The following is a 21,683-nucleotide window of genomic DNA, read 5'->3' as shown; positions in this document are numbered from 1 at the left end:
AAGTTAAGAGTGAGTCCAAGAACTGGCTTAAGCATCAAGCACATCAATAATAATTCGAAATACAAGAAAGTTGTAACAAGTCATAGATAAGAGGCCAACACTCAAAAGCCATTGTGAGAGGTAAGAGCCGGTGCTGCGCTTGTAATACTGAAATGAAATAGCTTAGAGCAAGTAATATAGCAACTGAATGATGTGATACTTATTGTTTTCTGCTCTTTGTGTGTGTGTTTTTTTTCTCCCCGCCTTCAAGAAGAGAAAATGTGACAGTTCTTACTTGTGCTTGTGGAGAAGTTCCGTAGTGGTAAATGCATGATGATTCCATATGACTATGCCATGTATAAATACCCACTAATTGTCATTTCTTTCTTGCTCACTATCTTGAGAGAGAGAGAGTTGCTATTCTTCAAGCTTAGCCAAGAAATAAGGATGGTATTTACATCAAGGAATTGAATTATTATTGCTCATTTTTTTAAATGCTACAGTAATACATAAAATTTCAACAACTTCAAAAATACCAAAAACACAAAAAAAAATAACTTCAAAAACAACCTCATCTACAGAAAAAAAAAATTCATCTACATTGCTACAGTAAAATATTTCAAAAGCACCCCTATAACGGAGCCATTTTGTTTTTTTGATTTGATTAATGGGTGCCTAGTAGCATTCATTTAACTAAGATGCATCTCATTTTTTTAATGCAGGGAGAACAATGAATATGAATTTAGACAATCACATAATAAAAAATGTAATTTAAGTACACCGAGTGTTCATAGAGCAACCATTAAAAAATTCTTACTTTTTTATACAGCAAATGTTATATAGGTACCTTGACATGTTAGTAAAGTTTCCTATCTCCATTTTCTCTTCCAATTTTGGAGATAAAACTTACTTTTCTTTTCTCTCCATCCTTGCCTACTAGAACTTCCAAGTAAGAGAAACAATAAATAGAACTCTTTCTTATTGTTCCTTTTCTTTAAAGTTTCTTCCCATTTGTTAACTCCCAAAGGAAACCAAATAAGTTTACAAAGACTTTTGGAAAAGGAAATTTCTTCCTTGTGCTGGAAACCAATCATTCGTTAGTATTTCAGTCTCTCTCTTGTGTAATTTTTTCTTGGTCAACCTTGATTCCCGTTTTGTATGTACTGGGGTGGACAAGGCTGGCAAACAGAAAGTCAACGGCTAACTATGCCAACTGATATACAGACGTACGTAGCTTGTAGTATAAATTTGGGTGCCATTTCCAAATCCAAATTGACAAGAGATCCTTATTATGCAATTAAACGCTAGGGAAAAAAAGGTCTTAATTACATTGAAATTTCAAAACAGCAAATAGTTTAATGAATCTCAGATATGCAAAATCCCATAAATCAAGAAAAAAAGGTATGAATATTGCAAAGATGTTTGAATTGTTACTGAAATTTTGGATGCAAAGACTCAAATAATATTAGAGTATGTACTGAAGTCATTAATCTACTCTGAAATTCCAAAAATATATCTAAAGCCTTGTTTGGGATTGCAGTTTTTCCGCAAAAAAAACTTTTGAGATTCCATGAGAATATTTTTATCGCATTTTTTTGTTACTTCTTTCATAGCAGCACACGTATATCGGAGTCCTACAATATATAAACGGGCCCTAAGCTTCTTTAATCCAAACCTTATGAATATGTGTGGGGGGACTAATCTTGGGCCAATCATTAATCATTTGGATTGCCTATCTGCAATCTGGGTCCAATTTCGGACCATGATTCTTTTACACAAAACTCTCCGTAAATATGTTCGAGCTAGCGTAGCTGCGAGGGAGGTAGGGGAGAAGAGAAGGACCCAACCCATTTAAAGACCCAGAATGACGTCCAAGCAATCTATTGGAGTCAGATTGGGTTGGGCGAGACACGTGTATCATCCAACACAGGTTCTGTCCTCCTCCTTTTCTTTTCTTTTCTTTTCTTTTCTTTTTTTTTCACTATTTGGTTTGTGTGTCGAACAAATAGTTATGATTCTCATATTTATGAGAGAAAGTAGGTTATTGTATATGAATAATTTTTTAATAGACTATCAGTATATATACACACGAATGAATGAGTGGGTGAGATGTATGTCACATAATCTGATTTCAAATTTAAAATTCACTTTATGCATATGACATACATCTGCGTCTATTAATATAAAAAATCGTCCACACTAACAATATATAAAAATGTAACCCAATATTCACCTCTCTTTGCAACAAATGTGATGATTTAGTGGCATAATTTTTAAGTTACTCTCATAATTCTTATGCATTAGTATACGTCAATATAGATATGATAAATTGTTTTGTGGACAATACACACTTGGATAAGATCTCTCCTCGTTCCAACTTGAAGCAATTTGCCAAGAAAAAGAAGAAAAAGTTAAAGTGCATAACTGAAAAGCCAATTGCAAGTCTGACGCAAACTTCACGTGAGGCTTCCCAAAGCACCAATCCTATGTTTGGACGTATGTTGCCATGCATTAATACACAGCAGAAGGTGCCAATTCGTTACTGAGGAGAAAAAGAGAAAAAGGCAGCTTTCAAACTTTTAAGGCTTTAACCCCACCACTGTATATACAGCATTGGCCACTCCGCATTGTAAACCGGCAACAGTCCCTTTCTGCTTTTGCTGGATCTTCACTTTTTCCATCCATGGCCTTCTCCAAAGAGAACGACCCGAAGCATAGCATCAAAGTGAGTAACCTGGGGAAAAAAGGTAATATGGGAATGTAAAGTTAGGATCTTTAGACCTTTTAGAATCTAGGACGAATTGGTGGATAAGACTGGCAATATTGGAAAAGACAGCAATGCTTTGATCCTTTTCACAAAGCAAATTAAAGTTCCGGGGCTTGGAGATATTCATGTCAACAGACTTTTTGGTTAGGTAATAATCTGCTGTCTTGCTAGCTTCTCCACAAACAAATTTCACCACAATTTTACATTAGACTCTGTGTATTGTCGGACCCACTCCAACACATATTCCATGAAAACATAAATTTGTAGTACATTGGTGAACAAAACCTAAGATGTCATATACTACATAATCCACTAATTATTTTACGAACTTGAAAACAAAGGATTTCATTTCTTCTTCTTTTTTTTATGCTTATGTACCATAAACATATATTCTAAGCATGATTTTCATAGCCCATCTACACAATGTAGCAAAAGATCCAAACTCAGATACAAGACTTGCATTTAGTTCCTAATTCACTTTCCAATCGGCTATGCATGAAATGTATGTTGCTTTCTTGATCTGACTCTAGTTTAAGGTTACTTTTGTATAGTTGGCTACCGTTCCGGTGCGATGATGCCTGAGGATCCCTGACCGTTCTTCTGCATGAGATGGCGAGTTCCGGATGGCTGGTACTGATGCAAAGGCGTGGTATTTGTATCTAAATGATGCAAAACTGCCACAGTGATCACCGAAGAAACCAGCATTGGAATCGGACCAAAAATCCACATGAGAAAAGTGATGGCAAAATAGAGAGCCCGCAAGCCAATTGACCAGAAAGTACTTCCTCTGATCACTGCTTTCTCAATCTGGAGCACAGGAATGTCACTATCGGGCGTGGTTATGAGGAAATTTGCAAGAACAAAGAACCCTGCAGTCTGAACAAAGCATCCAAAAGCCACCATGAAGCAGCAAAGAAGAGCTATGTATTTGATGGAAGCAGTTGACGTGCTCGTGTCTCCATAGACGATCCTGCTCTTGGTGATGATGGTGGAATTGCCCCCAAGCCATGCTCCAATAAGAGAGCATAAAACCAGTGAAATTGAAGACAGGGCAGTTGCTGCTGACACTTGGCTGGTGATCACAGATGTTGCCATGCTTTTGTGACGACCTTCAACCTGCAATTCGTTTGCCAAAGTGATCAGTTGTTTTTTAGAATTAATCTTCTATATATTGACAGTGTATGCACTTTCATCATTGGATGCATGACATATAATCTGAATTTGAATTTAAAACTCAAATTTTGCATATGTATCGTGCATCTAACCGTGATAATGTATATACTACCAGTTCATATAAGATTTACTCATATATATATATATATATATATATATGTATGTCGTTAGCATAAAATCAATTCCTCTTGGCTTCAGGTTACAATTTGGCATGTAATGTGATTAGGGCAAATACGGTTGGCTTTCGATGAAATTGATACGGTATATTCATCTCAAAATTAGAAATACACTTAAAGATATATGTTAGGTTTTGTACATGATTTACACGTATAATAAAAATAAAATAACATTAATATACACCAAATCGTATAAAAATACTACAATAAAGGCACAATCACATCAAAATTTCTTGCTATTACAATAGGGGTGTGCATCGAATTCGAATTCGGTAATTCGAGTTTTGAATTCGAATTTTTCGAAATTTTGGTACCTGGTAATTCGACGAATTCGATTCACCAATTCCGAATTCGAATTCGTACCGAATTCAATTCGGAATTCGGTAAATTCCGATTTCACCGATTTCACCGAATTCGGAAAATTTATATATTATTATATAATATAAAATTTATAATATTATATAATATTATATAAATTTTATAAATTTTATATTATATTATATTATATTATATAAATTTTATATAATATTATATAGTATAAATTTTATATTACATGTATAAAAAATATATTTATATATTAAAAACGAATTTGAAATCGAAATCGGAATTCGAATTCCGATTTGAAAAACTCCATTACCGAATTCGAACCAAATTCGAAATATATGAATTCGGAAAATCCGAATTCGATTCCGATTTCCGATTTACCGATTTCGAAAATTCCGAATTCAATTCGAATTCGGTCAGTAAATCGGAATTTTTCGATTTTGCACACCCCTAATTACAAACGAAAAAGTTGTGGGGAAGGGGGTGGATTTATGTCCCTGACCTGTACCATTCGGTCGACCCAAGCTCTCTTGTTGTGATGCTCATAGCCAATGACTGTGGTGTGTGGATATTTTAGGTACCTGAGGAGAAGGAAGAGGTGGTATGCAAACAAGATGAAGAAACCAACTGGCACCAGCACAAAATCCAAGTATTCCTTTCTCCATGTTAGCCCCATCAATCTTCCTGTCTTGCTCCAAAAATCCAAGTCCTCAATCTGTGTGGAGTTTGCGAGTGAAGTGCCAATCAATTTGATAATATACACATTGATTAACATTAGAAGCCTTTTTCTTTTTCTTTTTTTAAGTTTAGTTCGAAGCTAGTGGGTTTGGTAATTTCCAAGGAGTCAAACAAATACTTTACTTAAATGTTTGGTTGAGGAATGATGTAATTGATGTGTTCGTTTGAGTATGAACAAATGGTAACTCCTAAAATATTTCATCACACTGCTTGATCTCTCTCTCTGTGTCCCGGCGGCTAGTGGTTTTTTTGCAAACTTTTCCTCTTTCTTAAACGTTACTGGCTGATAAGGTAAGATTTCAGTTTGGACCTCCTGTGTAGGTGGGGGATACTGCTGAGGAAGCCTGCCTAAATATGATTAGCAAATCAAGAAACCAGTTTAACAGCGTCTAATTACTCTGTTACGGCTAGCTCACACTAAAGAAATGTTAATGCAGATGGGGTATAATATGATTGCTTGGCTTGTTTTCTTGTACTGCTTCTCTGGGCTCTTTTTTATGCTGCTCTGGAGTAAGATATTTGTAATTCTAAACTTGGGAATTGGAGAACATGCCAGCGAAGTTGCTACATATGGTACTAGTCAATTCCCGGTAGTTTAAGTAGAGAGCAGAGAAGATGCCGGAGAAGATTCCCTTGCATGCAGGGTTTATCTGGTAAAAGAAGCTGCAAAGTGCAAAAACACCAACTTAATTGATCCTCATCTCCCGATATAGTTTGAGGGATCCTCAATAAATATATTTTTTTTAAAGGGATCCTCAATTCACTGATGCAATTGTGTTTGGATTGCAAGTTATAAAAAAACAATTACTATGTTTTCGTCGACGTATTTTTCAATTACATTTTTACCTTTTATATATCAAATCGTTACAGAAATTTTTCTATAAAAAATTCAAAAAAATACAATCCAAACAAGAATCTAACTCGGCTAGTCTTCTCTAACCTTCATACACCAGCAAGCAATTGCCATGGTTGAGGGCCATTTACCACGGTTGAAGACAAAAGGGCCGATTGGAGCTTTTAAAAATTTTAGATAAAAGAGAATTATTGTACTGTAAAAATCTCTGTTTGGATAGAGGATTATTAGCCAAAATTTATTTGCTTACATCGTCATTACAATTTCCAACACACCTTTTTATCTTCCCAATTACCTTTTTATCTCACATACATCACATCACAAAAAGTGCTACAGTGAAAATATCTCAAATGTCACTGGACCTTTGGTCCAGTGGTCATCCCAAGCCTTCTTAGGCTTGGTGGTGCGGGAGGTCAAGGGTTCGAATCTTACCTCTCACAAAATTTGTCACATTATGTGACGGTCTTCATTGACCAACTTCGATGGAGTTTCTACTCACATCGAGTCCCCTCCCCCCTCCCCCCTAGAATAGGCTAACTTAGCTTATAGGAATTCTATCGTATCGACAAAAAAAAAAAGAAAATATCTTAAATAATTTACAATCCAAACCGAGCCATGTGTTTTAAAGAAATTTCAAGAAAACTCGCAATCCAATGCTACCATCTTCTGCTGCTGCTGCTGCTGCTATTTGGTCAGCAATAGAATCCGAAGTCATGTCCCAAACATTCATTCCACTCTCCAATGCCAGTTCTATCCATCCATTAATTTCACATATGGCAATTTCATTTCTTTGAAGCTATCATAACCACGTTCGTATTGATTTTACAAACCAGCAAAAATTCAAGGGGTAAAAAAAAGAAAAAGAAAGAAAAGGTGAAAAGATTAATAATTATATTAGTAATTACTACTTTACTACTCAAAAATTCATTACAAACGAAAAAAAAAAACAAAATTGCTAAAAGGGGAACATCTCATGTACAAACATGCTAAATAAAGTACACTACCAAGATACCTGTGCAAAGCAACACTGACTAGAGTTTTCGACTATCATAGAAAAGGAAAAAAAATGAAACTAAAAGAGAGAAAAACACACTAATACAATTTCCAATACCACGCTAACCCACACACTACAGATTCGCTATCCTTTGCCACCTCAGCTTGGCTCGGCTCAGAACCCAACCCCAGCCGCGCCGACCCCGAACGTGGCACTACGATGCGGCTCAAGCTTCCTATTCTTCCAGAAACAAGCCTCCGGCATAAGCTTAGCCGCCGCCGTCCTCATGGGCTCGGACTTACACCTGGTCAGCACAAACGGCTCGTAACCCCCGGCGTTCACCAGCTTCTGTTCAATCATGGCCGCCATGGACACAGCTGCTGCCGCCGGCAGAGAGCAGGAAGACCTCGGTGGCAGAAAAATCTCCGGCTGCTGTTGCTCTTGCTGTTGGGACATAAGCTCCTGCGGCGGTGGGTGTGGTTGTGGTCCCATTGGACGAGGGGGAGGATGATTGGAGTCCGTGCAGCTGACTTCCTTCTGGGGTTCCTGTGGAGCGTTGACAAATTTCTTGTTGGTGACAGCTGCTGCCGGCCGCCTCTCCGGTAACCATCGGACGAAGTCCGTACTGCAGACCCATGTCTCCTTGGAAACTTCCATTGACAGCTTCGGCTCACACATCATCAATAGCAAACATTCCGGCAGCGCATTTGACGATGATGATGAGTTTTCCTTTTCTTTATCCTCCTGGATAGTCTCTTTCTCTATGGTGGTGCCTTTGGCTTCATCATTTTTATCAACTTCCACATCTTCGTCATTCTCCTCTTGAGGCGGTTCTTGGCTTTCTTGCCCATCTGCTGCTTCAATTTGCTCGACCTTTTCACTTTCAGAGGCGTTTTCTGCATCATCAGGTTCAGATAACAAAAAGGTAGTGGTCATCTGTTTTGTTTCATCATTTTCTGTTTCCTCCTCCTCCAAAGATGTAGATGTTTCATGTGGGATTTCTGCCTCGTCTTCGATGTTTGACTCGTCTGTTTTTGCTTCATTTTCTTCTTCCGGAGCAGCTTCTTCTACAGGAAGGAATTCTACCGTTGCTTCTTTCTTCAGTGCTTCGCTTTCAGAACCCTCCTCCTGTCTATCTGAGCTTTCTTCAGAGGACAATGAATCACAAGAAATTGGCATGCTCTGTTCGTCTTTCTCCTCTTCCACAACCTGTCCTTGAATCAGATTTTTCTCCATGTTTTCTGCCATTTCCTCATCCAATAAATCATCTTCAAATGAATGTAAACCTGTTTCTACTTCTTCTTCTTCATCAGCCTCTTCACTTACTATCAATGCCTGCATTTTCCCTTCGCTCACTTCCAATCCCTTGCTGCTATGCTTGCTTGGCTTCTCATCTTCAACTTCTTCTTGAACAAATTCTTGCATTTCATTTGCCAAGATTGCTTCTTTTTCCAGCTCCTCCTCTGCCTCTTCATTGCTCTCAGCTGAAACCAACTGTTCCACCACTTCATCCCTTACTTCCACCTCTATTTTGGCGTCCTCGTTTACAATTTCAAGATCCTGTGCAGGTACTTCCACCAATTCGCCATTTCCTTCACCATTCTCCTCCTCTGCTTCATTTTCATCATCTTTTGGAGCAGGGGACTCCCAGAATCTATTAGCAAGAGTAGCCACCTTCATGGGATCAGATCTACACCTCATCAACAAAAGAGCGTTCTTGGGAGGGACACAAATGCTCACTCTAGCTTTCTCTTCTTCTTCCTCGCCCTTCACTGCAATCATTTCTTCCTTAAACTCCATATCCTCGAAAACATGCCTTCTTGAACTCCTCATTGACGCCCTCTCCCTCGCCTCTGTTCTGACCTCCTCATCTCCACCACCTACAACCAACTCTATTTCCCTACTCTTCCCACCCTCGCAATCCTGCAATGCAACAAACCATCTGGCAAATACAGCCCCACATGAACTCTGCCCACCATTATCATTACCATTATTCCCCTCTTCCCCGTGCCCTTCCTGCCCAATATTACCAGCCTTCTCTTCTCTCTCCCTGTCATTTGTCGAAAAACAAGATGACCGGCAAGGAAACAAGCAGCTAAATTCAGCTCCAAATGCCCTTAAGCCCTCACAAATCGTCACAGGCAAATGCACCCACCTCTGATTCCTCTGTGGTAGACATTCTTGCTGCTGAAAATGGGAGCTCGAGTTCGCCGGTGGTGCATACCTCTGTTGTTGCTGAGTCCTATTAGAAGCACCTAATTCTTCACCACTAATTTTCAAGTCATCGTTCGACAATTGCTCTACTTTCCTAAAACTCGCCTCCCCAGTACTTCGCCTCCTTGACAAACTTCTCGTTTGCTTTACTTTCTTCTTGGTCTTAACTCGCACCTGCCCAATGCAAGTGACCTTTGGGGAAGAAGGTTCCGGGTTTTCGAATGCGCAGCCTCTTTTTTTCCCTCCCGTGGGGAACATTGGAGAAGCTTGGCCGCCCTTGATGCTTCCATTAGTCCTGAGTCTCCTGCTGAGAGATGTAGGCAGAGAAATTGGAGGGTCACGAGCCCGACCTGGGCTTAGAATAGATTTGGCTATTTTCATTGAAGATGAAGCAGAAAGGCGAGATGTGAAGCAGACGAAGAGCTCACTGCTTGTGCTAGCTGTGCCTGGAGTTGTTCTATGATGGGGTCTATCTAGCTCCATTTCTTCGGGTGTTAAATTTTTCTTTTCTTTTCTTTTTTTTTACGGTTTTACCGATCTATCATGTAGCTGGGGGTGGGGGCAAGGAGGTAGAGTTTTTGTGCTGTCTCGGGGGGCATGAAACTGTGAATGAAAGTGATTAAAGCTGCGTGGGATTTTAATGGTGGGATGCCAGAAGTACACAGCAGCAGGCAGAGAAGCGATGAGAGGAAGACTGTGAATTCGTGCGCGTTGTAGTGGACTGTATAGTGAAGTGAAAAGTTGGAAACAGACTCATGATAGATAGAGACATGAAAATCTATCAGAGTGAGTGAATGAGAGAGGAGTAATGAGAAAGAATAGAATAGAACAGAACAGGATAGGCTGTTGATGAGGATGACGATCTGCTCTGTTTGTCTTATAGCTAAAAAGTAAAGATTACGTTAAGGAGCCTTTTAAGGGGCATTCGGGTTTCATCACAAAAATGTAATGGAGTGAGTGATAGATGCCCTTCAACCAACTCATAAATTCGGTTGCCATTCTTCCCTTCTAAGTTCTACTACTAAAATCTGAGGGTTGAGGGGACGAATGGGCAATGCAGGAGGGAAGGAGCTTTCTGAAGATACATACATGCTGACAAGTCACAAAGAACACAATAACAAAGCATGTGATGCAAAATTGCAAATACTACTACTATCAATTATCTCTGCTATCATTAATATTGCATTCTTGGTATCATTATATGCATGAGAATCTTCAATTGCTGTTCACTCAAATGGTTTCATGTAAAGCTCCATTATCATCTGTGTTAACTACAGAAGTGGCAAGATTGCGCAATGTTTTTTATTATTTGGTGGCTTACATGTTACTCAATTTTGAGACCCTCTCGTGCATTTCGCTACACTGAAAAAATGACACTAATAGCTAGTTTGGGAGGAAGGAAATTGATAGAAAAGAATTAATGTAGCGATTTGATATACTGTAGCGATTTGAATTAGTTTGTGTTTGGATTGCATTTTCCGTCATTTTTCATGGAAAAATTACTGTAGCGATTTGATATATGTGAGGGAAAAATGTGATAGGGAAATGTGATCACGGAAAATAATAATATTTTTCGACGGAAACAAGCAATCCAAACAAGGTAAGGCTTTGAAATGATTATAAATTCTTTCCATCGTTTGAGAGCCAAAAAGAGAAGGAAAAGAAAGGATTTGGACTTCCTTCACTTCTCTCTGTGTATTGAAAAACTTTTCACCCAAAGTTGGGCGGAAAAGGAAAGAAGGGAAGGTGCTTTAAGTAATTTTTTCAATATGACAATATTACCCTCAAAATCATGATACAAAAATTTTTAATTTCGGATGAGTCCCTCAGCTTACTTGATTCACATTTATTTTCAAAAAGGGCAATTTTGTAAAATAACTTATTTCAGCATCTTTTCTTTTCATCTGTTTTCAACTCTCAGACAAAAGAAAATCACCTACCTTCTTTTCTTTTTTAAAACTCCCAAACAATTTAGATAGAAACTTAAATCCTTTCCCATCCTTTCTTTTCTTTTCTAACTTACCATTTCTCTTCTTTTCTTTTCTATTCTAAACTCCCAAACTAGCTATAAGGTATATTTCAAAACTCACGAGTCTATACATTTTTTGGCCAAACACTCGATAAATTTCCATGTTATGAAAAAATATGTTGGGTGCCATTGGCCTTTTTGCCTCAAAGTTTAGCTCAAAAGATAAGGCATTCTACCCCTTTCACAACTACTACGGGGGTAAACTCAACAATATTCCTCTTACACATTGGGACCTAGGTTGATTCATTGGACGGGCAAGCAATATTAAAGTGTCTATTGGAAGGAGTTATCATTTAATTGTTTACTAGGATGATTTGTCGTAATCGGGTTTTGATACCAGTATTGGGTGCTGTTAACTTGGTTCTAATACCGGTGTTAAGTGCTATTGAGCCTTCTCGCTCCAGACATTAGCCAAAGGGGTGGTGAGACTATTTTCACATTTATAAATAATCAAGTATCCTATTCATTTCATGATCGATGTGAAATAAATTCAACAAAATATACCGAACCCATTACTTTATGACCACGTACTTGCCCTATTTACAAAAATTGAAACTTGAAGTTAAGTATTACCTAATCATTGATTAAAGCCCTCCTTGGTTTCTTAGGTCATCATCCAATACAGTGTAGTCAATTGGTAAAGCCACTGTATAGTCCACAGAATAGTTGAGTAATGATCAATAGATGATTATGATGGAGAAGCAAGTTGAGGGAGTGACAAGATCATGGAGGCACTTTGCAAAAGGACTAAGGAGTAGCCAATTAATAATTATGTTACTCTAGTAAGATAAGTGGAATGTGATGCAAAATCCTCCATGAACGTGGCCAGGTAATCTCTCATATGGACAATTAGCAACAGGACGAAAATAACAAAAAGATGATAGTGGCCTCTCGTCACTCACGGCTGAACTGGCTGCCCTCTTGGGAATGTCAATCAACACCACCTCCATCCTTTCCTTGTACTATTATTTAGTACTAGTATTAAATTGTGTTTGGGGAGTTCATCCATTCCTCTGATTCTCCTGGTTTTTACAAGATGAATGGCATTTTTGGTATTATGCCCTAAATAGAAGGGTAATTTGGAAGTCAAATCACATGGCTGGTCGATAAGGACGAGGTTGAAAGAGGAAAGAATCCAAGGGTGCACGTGACTGCAGTCCTGTTGGGAAGAAAGAAGCTATATTAAGCTGAATGTTTTACCAAATCATAGACCATGACTTCCTGGACTCACTCGACTTATGTCACGTGCAAAACAATCGCGGCAACGGTTTAATAATTATTACTGCTACTTAACTAGTAAACACGAGTTAATATGACATTAAGCGAATTAAATATTTGACACGCGCTTGACCGGAGAGTTGGTCTGAGGATGTGTCCAAGACCAAATGCGTCGTTGGCAGAAGGGATCTGTTGCTTTGCTAGTTTGCTTCACCCTTCACGCACAGCATGGATAGCTGCGCGGACATGAGCGCGTGAGGTAGAGAAAGTGAGCGCCATCATCATCCTCTACGTCTGTGCCCAACTCTCCTTGTCAAACTTCAATTAATAGCACTTGCCCACGTCAACAATCATTTTTTTAAGGTTGATCTGACGTGGCATTAGCTTATTAGTTGGTCTATTACTTTTAAGGTAGAGGTTGTGCGCAGAGTATTTTAGCACTGGCAGAAGGCAAATGAAACAATAATGGTTAAGAAGAGGGTAAAACATGGGTTCAAACTTCTAAGTGAAATGATGACTGAAATAATAATGTGGGACAAGTGTTCCTTGAAGAAAAGGGCTTTTGACCAAGACCACGGAAAGATGACAAGACCAGTTATGAATTAAGTAAGGGGGCAAAGTGATGGACCAAAAGTTCCTACTTTTGTTAAGGGGGTAAGTACTGCTAATGAGGAGTGGTAGACAGCAAAGGCCATTTTTGGTTCTCTATAAAGAAAGCCCAACTGCCACCAGGACAAAGCAGCCATCTCGCCTTGTGATCACTGCCAAGCACTTCCTTAGGCCTTGTTTGGATGCCGATTTTCGTCGAAAAATTGCGTCGTTTTCCGTGATCACATTTCCGTATTACCTTTTTTTCTCACATACATCAAATCGTTACAGTAATTTTTCTATGAAAAATCACGGAAAATGCAATCCAAACACAACCTTAAGTTTTGATCGTGCTGGGATGTCAAATATTCAAACAATTGTCCATCAATTTGTCATTATATGTTATTATCTTCAGTGACTTTCTTCCATGGAGTTTCTACTTCCATCGGCTCTCCCTTTCCCTAGATTAGGATAGATTAGACTATAGAAATATGCTGTGACAAAAAAATAATAATAATAATAAAGAAAGCCCAACTGTAAGTGAAAAGGGAGTTTTATTCCACTTTAATTAGTTAAGTGAGTGATCAATTCCACCTCACATGGAAAAAAGGATCACGCAGTCCTCACATCACTAAACGATTTTGCTTCATTAAAGATTAAAAATGACTCTTGATGGAGAATAAGGACCAATTGGCAGCATCTGCAAAAGAGAGGGGCTTCAGCAATTCTCAGCCTATTTCCATGCCCAACACTTCATCACCAGGCCGATTCTTTTGCTAACTCAACACGTAGACTCAGGCCCATTGCTTGGAGTGCTCATGCAAGCAAATTGGGCTCTTGGCACTAAACTAATAGAGCCAAAATCTTTTTTTTTTTTTTTTTTTTGGCACTTTTGGTGCAAGGAGAGGGACTTGAAGCATTATAAGAGATAAATGAAGGGTTTCAGTTGGAGACCTGGTCAATTACGGCTTGTTTTTAGTTGGTTATTTTAACTAGTTTTAGATTCTGATTCTAGTTACTAAATTTTTATGATGATCTCGGTTGCTTCTGTATTTTGATTATAGATTTTGTGAATCACTACAAAAGTTAAAATCTATAATCATCAAAACAGTAACTTTTACAGATTCCAATTATTTTTAATAATTATTTACCGATCACTAAAGCAACCGAGAACAAAGTCTTAGTCAGTGCCTCAACCAACTAAAAAGGTAGATAATAAACTAGTGCCTCTCAATGCATTTTGGCATTCGAACAAGTTCAAAGTTAAGTTGAAACTTTTTTGGCTATCTGCTCTTTTGAGAAAAACATCGGACAACACTTGTTTAAGATTAGCTCCATTCAAATTATGGTTCAGGGCCCCAGTTTTAAAGAGGAAGTGGTGGCAACAAACCCGAAAACATTCTCAAGTGTATTTATTATAATTATTATTAGGCCCAGTCCAGTAGCATTTTTCTATGGGTTGGATTGGGTGAGGGTGGTGGGGGGGGGGGGGGGAATAATGACATTGATGAAATAGACGATAGCGCAGAGGCATAGAGACTGAGTATTGATTCTTTTTTTTTTTTTTTTTTGGGCTTTATCTCAACCCAAACTTTGAACTAAATATCATCGGAATATGCAACACAACAGTTGAACATGTGATCAAATTAGTTGCGGCGTAGAAATTTGAGTAGAGTAAAGCAAAACTGGGGACAGTTAAACAAAACAACAATGATCATACCAGTTATTAAGCTTGGAACGCTTGCTCTGAGGACCATCTCAAAGCCAATCGCTAATAGGCTCAAGAAAGATGCCGGTTTGCACCCCAAATTTCGTGATTTCATCATCAACATTGCTCAGGTCTAATTTTTCCAACCCACATCATCTTGATTTCATCCTACTTTTTATGTCATTTAAATATTTGTTTCGGCTTTTTACGTTGGCTCAAGTTTATCGTTTTTTTTCCCTTTTCTTGCTTGCATGTAATTCCAAGACGAAGTATCGATCATTGCTGCATATTGCAATTTCTTTATTAACAAAACCATGGATGGATTTTTTTTCTTTTTAATCAGTAAACCAGAGAAGTACGTACCATCAATTGGTTCGTGTGACTGGCAAGAGGCAGCTGATTAACTAAAACCGAACCCATTGTCCTTTATCTCATGGTTTCCTTTGTAGTTGGAGAATAGATAGGCATTCTACTACTATATACTCTGAGGCTTTTCTTTTCTTGTAGTTTATGATATGAAGGTCCCTTTTCAGTCATAAAAAAAAAACTCATCCAACTGTGGTCTAACAAATATAGGATGGTGTTGACGGAGAACTATAGTATACAACAGAAAATGTGTTCTTTATTTTCAATGTGGTCACTCCTGGTTATACTTTTGGAGAGATGGTTTAGAGTACTTACATTTTCCTTTTATCTTTTATTGGGCTGGGAGGTGTTTTCTTCTATATCCGAGTGCAGTTAGGTTGAGCTTGGAGGGTAATGTCAGATTATTTATGCACATTCTATGCTAATACAACCCCAATGCAGTTTTGATCCTGATTTGTTTTTCTGTTAAATCAGGCAAATCACAGATTCTCGACCATCATGCAAAGGCGAATTTATGGATATTCATCAGATCTTCTGATCCGCCCGCTGAATGAGGAGAGGGCTGTACAAGCAGCCGCAGATATTCTTGGAGAACTCTTCGTCTTCTCAGTAAGTTCTGCAACTGCAATTTGATCATGCTCTTGATGAGATGGCTAATAGACTGATAGTTAGTAGTCGTAACTTGGTAAGATAAGATCCCTAAAAATTCCAGGTATTGTTCATTAGCGTCTTTCACGGGACAGTTATCACAATTTTCAAGTTCGTTAGTACTTCGTTTAGGTAGCAGGACTTGCTTTAGTCTATGAGGTGCAAAGAAGTTCAAGAGCAGAGGCTAGGAAGGAGGAAAAGAGGAAGCAAGAAATGGAGGTGATGTCTTTTAATTCTTGTGTATAATCTTCGCATCACTTGCCAAGGATGGTCACTTTTCAGCTCTTGCTTCTGGAAATTTGAGTCAATGACAATTAACTCGGTAATTTTTTTGATTAGGCGATACAGCAAAAGAACCAAGAACTAGCGAAAGAAGTTGAAACTCTAAAGAATAAGGTGGAAGCAGTTGGAAATTTGCAGCGCAAATTGGAAGAGGTGGAGCAGGCTGCCAAAAGATGCAGTTCCCGGAACTTGTTCAAGTTGTGGAATGCTCAGACACCTGCTTACAGATCGGAAAGCAGACTCAAGCAAGCAACACAGGAGAGTTCATGCACTGACTTGGACACAATTGGATACAATTGACACACAAATGTTGCCGCCTTGTTCGTCAATAGAAACATGCTCTTTGAAAGCTGTACTACAAGTTGCCCTCTGTGTGCACAACTGTTTAGCGTATTTTCCTAGCAATTACTATGGTGTGAAAGTGAAAACTTTTCACCACATTTTGATGAGAGAGGAGAAGTTTTTGCTAGTAATTTGCTGATGCTTGCCCTCCATACTTGAGCTTTCAATCTGTGAAGCTGGTTTCTAAGCTGAATTGATTTTGTTCGGATGGTTACCGAGTATACTTGGGTGAACGTCCGGCATGCAATTTTTTTCTGTTTGTTAAATTCACAAAGCGACATTGCAGTGCCTTTCCTTTAATCATATAACACAAGCACTCTCCTTGGCTTATGTACTTCCAATGATACGTGGGAGCGGGCATTGCCAAGTGAGTTTAAAACTTGAAAGCAAGAAAAATTAGTCACTGGAATTTTGATTCACCAATGTTAAAAGTGCCCCGACGATGCTTGTGAAACTCTTTTATCCCAAAGACCAAGTTTTTTCTTCTTAGAAGCTGAAGGTGCCAGTTCGAGCTTGGGCAAATTGACAACTTGGAGTTTAGCGAAATAAAAATTAAGCTCTAAAGTAAATGACGAACTTAGCAACCCAATCGCATGCCTACTTATTAGTTTCGCCTAAACAACTACAAAATTAAGAACATCCCAATTATCTACATATCCCTTCGGATGATCATTCACAATGTCGTATATAGCATATGCACACTTGCATTTCTGAACAACAATCTTCGAATCACATCTTCCTGTCATATAACGGCAAGAGCAATTAAGTCGGGTAGACTCACTTTCAGTTTCTGCAGCCCTTTCATTTTTCAAGCTCCAGCACAATTTTACCAGGAACATGCCCTTTTCTATCCTTTGCTTGATGGGCCTCTCTAACCTGTGTGATGGAAAACGTTTTTTCAACTGGTATTTTCAACCTTCCAGCCTCAGATAGCCTGCGGATTTCCTCTAAACCTTCAGCATCAGCCCTCATGTAAGTCCACCAGTATTCTGTACCACATCATACCAAAGAATTGGTCAAGTAACCGCAAATGGTTATCTGGAAATTGAATTCTAGGAAACGTTAGTTCCAATGACACAAACTAGTTTTATCTAAACTACCAAAGAACGACGTACAGGTTAATGCTATGAAATTCCAAATGATCATCAAATTCATTATCATATGGGAAGCATCAGTCAGAAACCCAAGCATCATATAATAGGAAGCTGCACTTCATCCATCGACAAAATCCCAAGCGCACATATTTTAGGAACCTTGTGCAATGGGATATCGAGCACATATATGAACTCTTTACCATGAGAATCCCAGTTTTCCCTCTACTGATGTGGTGTAACACACTTCTAGGAAATTGAGTGTCTTCCAAAACAAAGAAGTCTGGCATGAAAGATGATTTTCATCCTCACCGTCCATTTGAGATATAACCATCTCACCACAAGTAGATGAGAAGTTCTCAAAACTCAAAGTGGCTTCTAGAAAACAATTCATGAAAGTTGGCACACATTGATCAAAGAGTTTCATGCCCAAACGAACAACGGGTGATATGGAGCAACTCTTCCAGACAATGCAGAAATCTATCACTAGATATTCTAAAACTTTCTGATGGCACCCTGCTTCTTAGGCCTTTTGTCATACTTATCAAAGAAGTTTTAGTAGAAAAGAAACAGCCATACTGTGGTTTCCCTGATACAAGGTGAATAAGAACTAACTGAATATAAGGTGATGCTCAGGCACACAAATTGATAGATATTGTGCTTAGGCTCAAAAATTGACACAGCATTATAATGTAAACCCACACATAATTATGCTAGAAAAAATTTCAAGTCAGCAAGCGAAATTGATACATATATCTTGCTGTACTTCAATTTGAGCAATAATATCTTCAACACAGATTCTTATCTATTGGAAAACATTACCTATTCCATGAGAATATCGATACTGTATTTGTTTCTTTAACAAAATTCCTGTTGCCAATGGGAGGCCAATAGCTAATCCATACCTATCAGTTAGTGATGCAGCTTCCCCCTATGCAGATAAAAAATAAAAACTTCAATATCATTATGTCCAAAATCAATTAGAAAAGAAAGAAAAAATTTTTTGTCTAAGGAAAACAAAGGACAACTAAAGTATCATAAATCTAATACCTGCAGTGTCATGTAATGTCCTCCCCTCTTTAGAAGATTTATCCCTATTCTTTCAGTCTCAGGCAGACCAATTGTGTCCAGAACAGCATCAAAATAGCCTTTAATTGCTACTTCAAGATCCTGAAACCACCAAAATATCTCAATTTACATAAGGAATTGTGCAAATACTCTAGCCCATCAGAAAAATACATTAAAAGTAGAGATTGATGAAATATATATAATGTAATTGATGTCATCACCTCCATGTTATAGTCAACAGCGTCCTCAGCACCAGCTGCCAGAACACGATCAATACTTTCACCTCCACAAGTGGTTGAAACATGGCAGCCAGCAGCTACTGCGAGCTGAATAGCAGAAAGACCAACTGCACCCCCTCCACCCACCACTAGTACTCTTTGCCTAAAAGATTTGGTACAAGAAAGCTAGTCATGCAGGTATATAGTATTACGAAAATTTTAAGGAACATTTAGTGGCTAGTTTTCTTATGATTTAAGCTTTATTCAATTTCAAACAATGATTATTTGCTTTTAAGTGGAATGAAGTATGTAGACAAAAAGAAGATGATTATTACATCATTAATACAATCACAGGGACCAGTTAAGAGCTTAAAATTCATTGGCAACTTGGGCATACACAAGTAAAAAATCATCAGAGAATGACCTGACATCCCACTCCAAAATTAATGGCTGCTGCCATAGAGTCTAAAGAAAAATAATTACCCCTGTGCAATTCTGGCTGTACTCTTCAATGCACGCCAGGCAGTCAGAGCTGCAAAAGGAATTGCACTTGCTTCCTGTGGGATATTAAAAGAGTATGAATACTTTCCGCTAAGAAACAAAAAATATGAATATAAACATCACAACAGAAGGCAATTAGGATGGGATCAAATGGAGGAAAAATAAAAGAAATGAAAAGCTGGATGAAGCCCGATTAGATTGGAGCAATAGTCAATTATCAAAAACTATATAAGCTCTCAGGAAATTCAAAGAGGAAAAAAGAAAGCACACACGGTAGCTGAAAGATATGCATCATTTTGTTGTTTGAGCACATAGATCAGAGTGCTTAAAGGAACAAAGAGATTTCCATCAATGGATTAAGTAGCATACTAAACAGACAAAAAGACAAGACATACCACATGTGAAATAGGAGCTGGTTTTGGCGCAAGTTCATCTTCTGCAAGAATGGCGTAGTCAGTGTAAGTACCCCTAACAGCGGTTGGGTGCAACGCACCAAACACTTCCTGCCCAATTCCGAGGGAGCGTACAGAGTTTCCTATAGCTGCAACTTCACCACTAATATCACGGCCCAAAATCAAGGGCATGAGTGGCTCAAAAATTGAACGACCATAGCCTGCTCGCATCTGAAAAATAGAAGATTCTGAGAGAGTAAAATTTCTTGTTTAACCTATGAATGAATCAGAGGAAACATGGCTATTAAGAAAAGTTGCTCCAAAATACATCCACATCTTAGATGAATTAAACCATGCAAGGATTTACATAAAACTTCCCCAACATATGTTGAGGCGAGATTGTCTTTATTGCAGAAATCAGAACATCAATGTTTATTAGATGATTTTGAGAATAAACAACTTGTAGTGGATATCTTCCTGTAACCAGTCACTTAACCTTTTAAACAACAAATTTTCACCCAAACAAATCTGCACGAAAGATAATATGCACTCTAAAAGCATCTTTGAGGGAGTCATGACTTGACAACGGGCTACAAAGTCCGACTGATCTTTGTGCAGGTAAATAAATAGATAAATTTTGATGTTGTATCATTTGTCTTTCTTCATTCATAATCTAATTAAATTTATGACATAAACAATCAAGTTCGTCCAAAATGCAATCTAAATCACCAAAAAGCCTAAAATGCCAATCTCAAGCTTATCAGATGAAGTGTGATTCCAGCCATCATTGCATTGTTGTCATGGTAATATTCGTGGCATGCCAGATCCAGAGTGTTGACAAATATCTTTTGCTCCAGTTCTTTGAAATTTTTTACCATTTAACTGCAAGAATCTGTCTTTTTTTTCTCATTAATAGACCCATCCATGAAATTTCAAAATCTTAATGAAGTTCGTCTCTATGAGTTCTCTTGTCTATTCAATGATATTCAACCCAGCCAGATGCTGTAAGCTACAGTTCCTCCCCCCCCCCCCTTCTTTTCTTTCTGAATGACATTGCGACTCTTTCAATCGAGCTGGCAACGATCTAGTATCGTTTTAGCGTCCTCCAAATCCATAACAGGACACGTAATACAGCCCTTCACATTATTATCCACAGACGCGAAATTCCTGACGAGTAAAGCGCATCATCTTACATGCACAAAATTTCATATACCTATACGTGTATAAAACACACCATCTTTTTCTCACGATCCAGACAACAAAACAGTGCTTAAAGGATAAATTAACATTCAGCCTCCAGAAAAAATAAACTAATGAAATAGCGTAAGCAATTCAAGCTTTAACACTGATAGTCGCAATTCATATACTCACTCGAGTGTCGAGCGGATTAATAGAGACGGCGCGAGCGCGAACGAGAACCTCATTAGGCTTCAAATCAGGAACATTAACATTATCACGGAGCTGGAGAACATCGGGACCGCCGAATCGCGGCAACAACACCGCTCTACAGCTGGTCACAATGCTTCTATTACAAGTCTTAAACCCTTGCCTACTCCGTAATGATCCATTTCCAGTAATTCTATCACTAACTTTCGTTATTTCAGGCTTTCGCAGTAGTAACCGCATCCTCCACCTCCGCAATTCGGAGAAGCGCTAATATTGCAGCTAAAATTTTTAAACGAAGCTAAGAAATTGCAATTTACAGGCGGAAATGCGTGATGAACATAGAAATTTTAGGTTTATATTGGAGAAGGTTTATTTGAAAGAAACAGCTAGAGAGAGAAGAGGACGTGTAAGTGTTATCATCCGCAGAAGCGCGAGTTTTGGCATGGCAGCGATGGCAGTCATTCGTGGACGCTTCTCAACTTAGTTCAGTTGTGAGGACTCAGCAGAAGGCTTGCATTCCATTTTTGGTATCTACACCCCCGAGTTTCTCCGAGGTTTACACATCACACGAGGGGTGCTCAACGACGTCGTTTCGAATTGATATTATTTCTTCCTTTTTTTATAGGTT

At 38.4% G+C, this 21,683-nt stretch overlaps 3 protein-coding genes across 3 annotated transcripts; 1 reads left to right on the top strand and 2 right to left on the bottom strand.

Annotated features, from left to right (window-relative positions):
- Window positions 1-6,962: 6,962 nt before the first annotated feature.
- Window positions 6,963-10,235, bottom strand: LOC113772309 (histone acetyltransferase KAT6A). The gene has a single exon (XM_027316901.1). It carries the CDS (start codon window positions 9,699-9,701, stop codon window positions 7,179-7,181), a length of 2,523 nt encoding a protein of 840 aa, XP_027172702.1. The 5' UTR covers window positions 9,702-10,235; the 3' UTR covers window positions 6,963-7,178.
- A 4,528-nt stretch (window positions 10,236-14,763) lies between these two features.
- On the top strand, window positions 14,764-16,357 carry LOC113771908 (optic atrophy 3 protein homolog). The gene is made up of 4 exons (XM_027316455.1): window positions 14,764-14,892; window positions 15,602-15,736; window positions 15,908-15,994; window positions 16,115-16,357. The coding sequence occupies exons 1-4, from the start codon at window positions 14,764-14,766 to the stop codon at window positions 16,355-16,357; spliced, it is 594 nt and encodes a 197-aa protein (XP_027172256.1).
- Window positions 16,358-16,822: 465 nt separating this feature from the next.
- Window positions 16,823-21,576, bottom strand: LOC113772296 (reticulon-4-interacting protein 1, mitochondrial). The gene is made up of 7 exons (XM_027316885.1): window positions 21,041-21,576; window positions 19,673-19,900; window positions 19,260-19,333; window positions 18,780-18,939; window positions 18,541-18,660; window positions 18,313-18,421; window positions 16,823-17,388 (listed from the first exon to the last, which is right to left on the bottom strand). Exons 1-7 carry the CDS (start codon window positions 21,293-21,295, stop codon window positions 17,201-17,203), a joined length of 1,134 nt encoding a protein of 377 aa, XP_027172686.1. The 5' UTR covers window positions 21,296-21,576; the 3' UTR covers window positions 16,823-17,200.
- Between the last annotated feature and the right edge of the window lie 107 nt (window positions 21,577-21,683).

The sequence above is a fragment of the Coffea eugenioides genome, chromosome 5, assembly GCF_003713205.1.
Source record: "Coffea eugenioides isolate CCC68of chromosome 5, Ceug_1.0, whole genome shotgun sequence".
In the NCBI taxonomy this organism is placed as follows: Eukaryota; Viridiplantae; Streptophyta; class Magnoliopsida; order Gentianales; family Rubiaceae; genus Coffea; species Coffea eugenioides.
The sequence above is the reverse complement of the archived record's forward strand: the minus strand, read 5'-3'. Positions and strand labels throughout refer to the sequence as shown.

What these genes read in the sequence shown, in the direction of transcription:
- LOC113772309 (XM_027316901.1), bottom strand. Translation starts at nt 9,701, where the DNA reads ATGGAGCTAGATAGACCCCATCATAGAACAACTCCAGGCACAGCTAGC.
- LOC113771908 (XM_027316455.1), top strand. Translation starts at nt 14,764, where the DNA reads ATGATCATACCAGTTATTAAGCTTGGAACGCTTGCTCTGAGGACCATC. An exon ending in TCATCATCAACATTGCTCAG is followed by an intron (nt 14,893 to 15,601) that starts GTCTAATTTTTC and finishes CTGTTAAATCAG; the next exon opens with GCAAATCACAGATTCTCGAC. An exon ending in AGAGGAAGCAAGAAATGGAG is followed by an intron (nt 15,995 to 16,114) that starts GTGATGTCTTTT and finishes TTTTTTGATTAG; the next exon opens with GCGATACAGCAAAAGAACCA.
- LOC113772296 (XM_027316885.1), bottom strand. Translation starts at nt 21,295, where the DNA reads ATGCGGTTACTACTGCGAAAGCCTGAAATAACGAAAGTTAGTGATAGA. An exon ending in CTGTTGACTATAACATGGAG is followed by an intron (nt 18,661 to 18,779) that starts GTGATGACATCA and finishes TGGTGGTTTCAG; the next exon opens with GATCTTGAAGTAGCAATTAA. An exon ending in GACATTACATGACACTGCAG is followed by an intron (nt 18,422 to 18,540) that starts GTATTAGATTTA and finishes TTATCTGCATAG; the next exon opens with GGGGAAGCTGCATCACTAAC.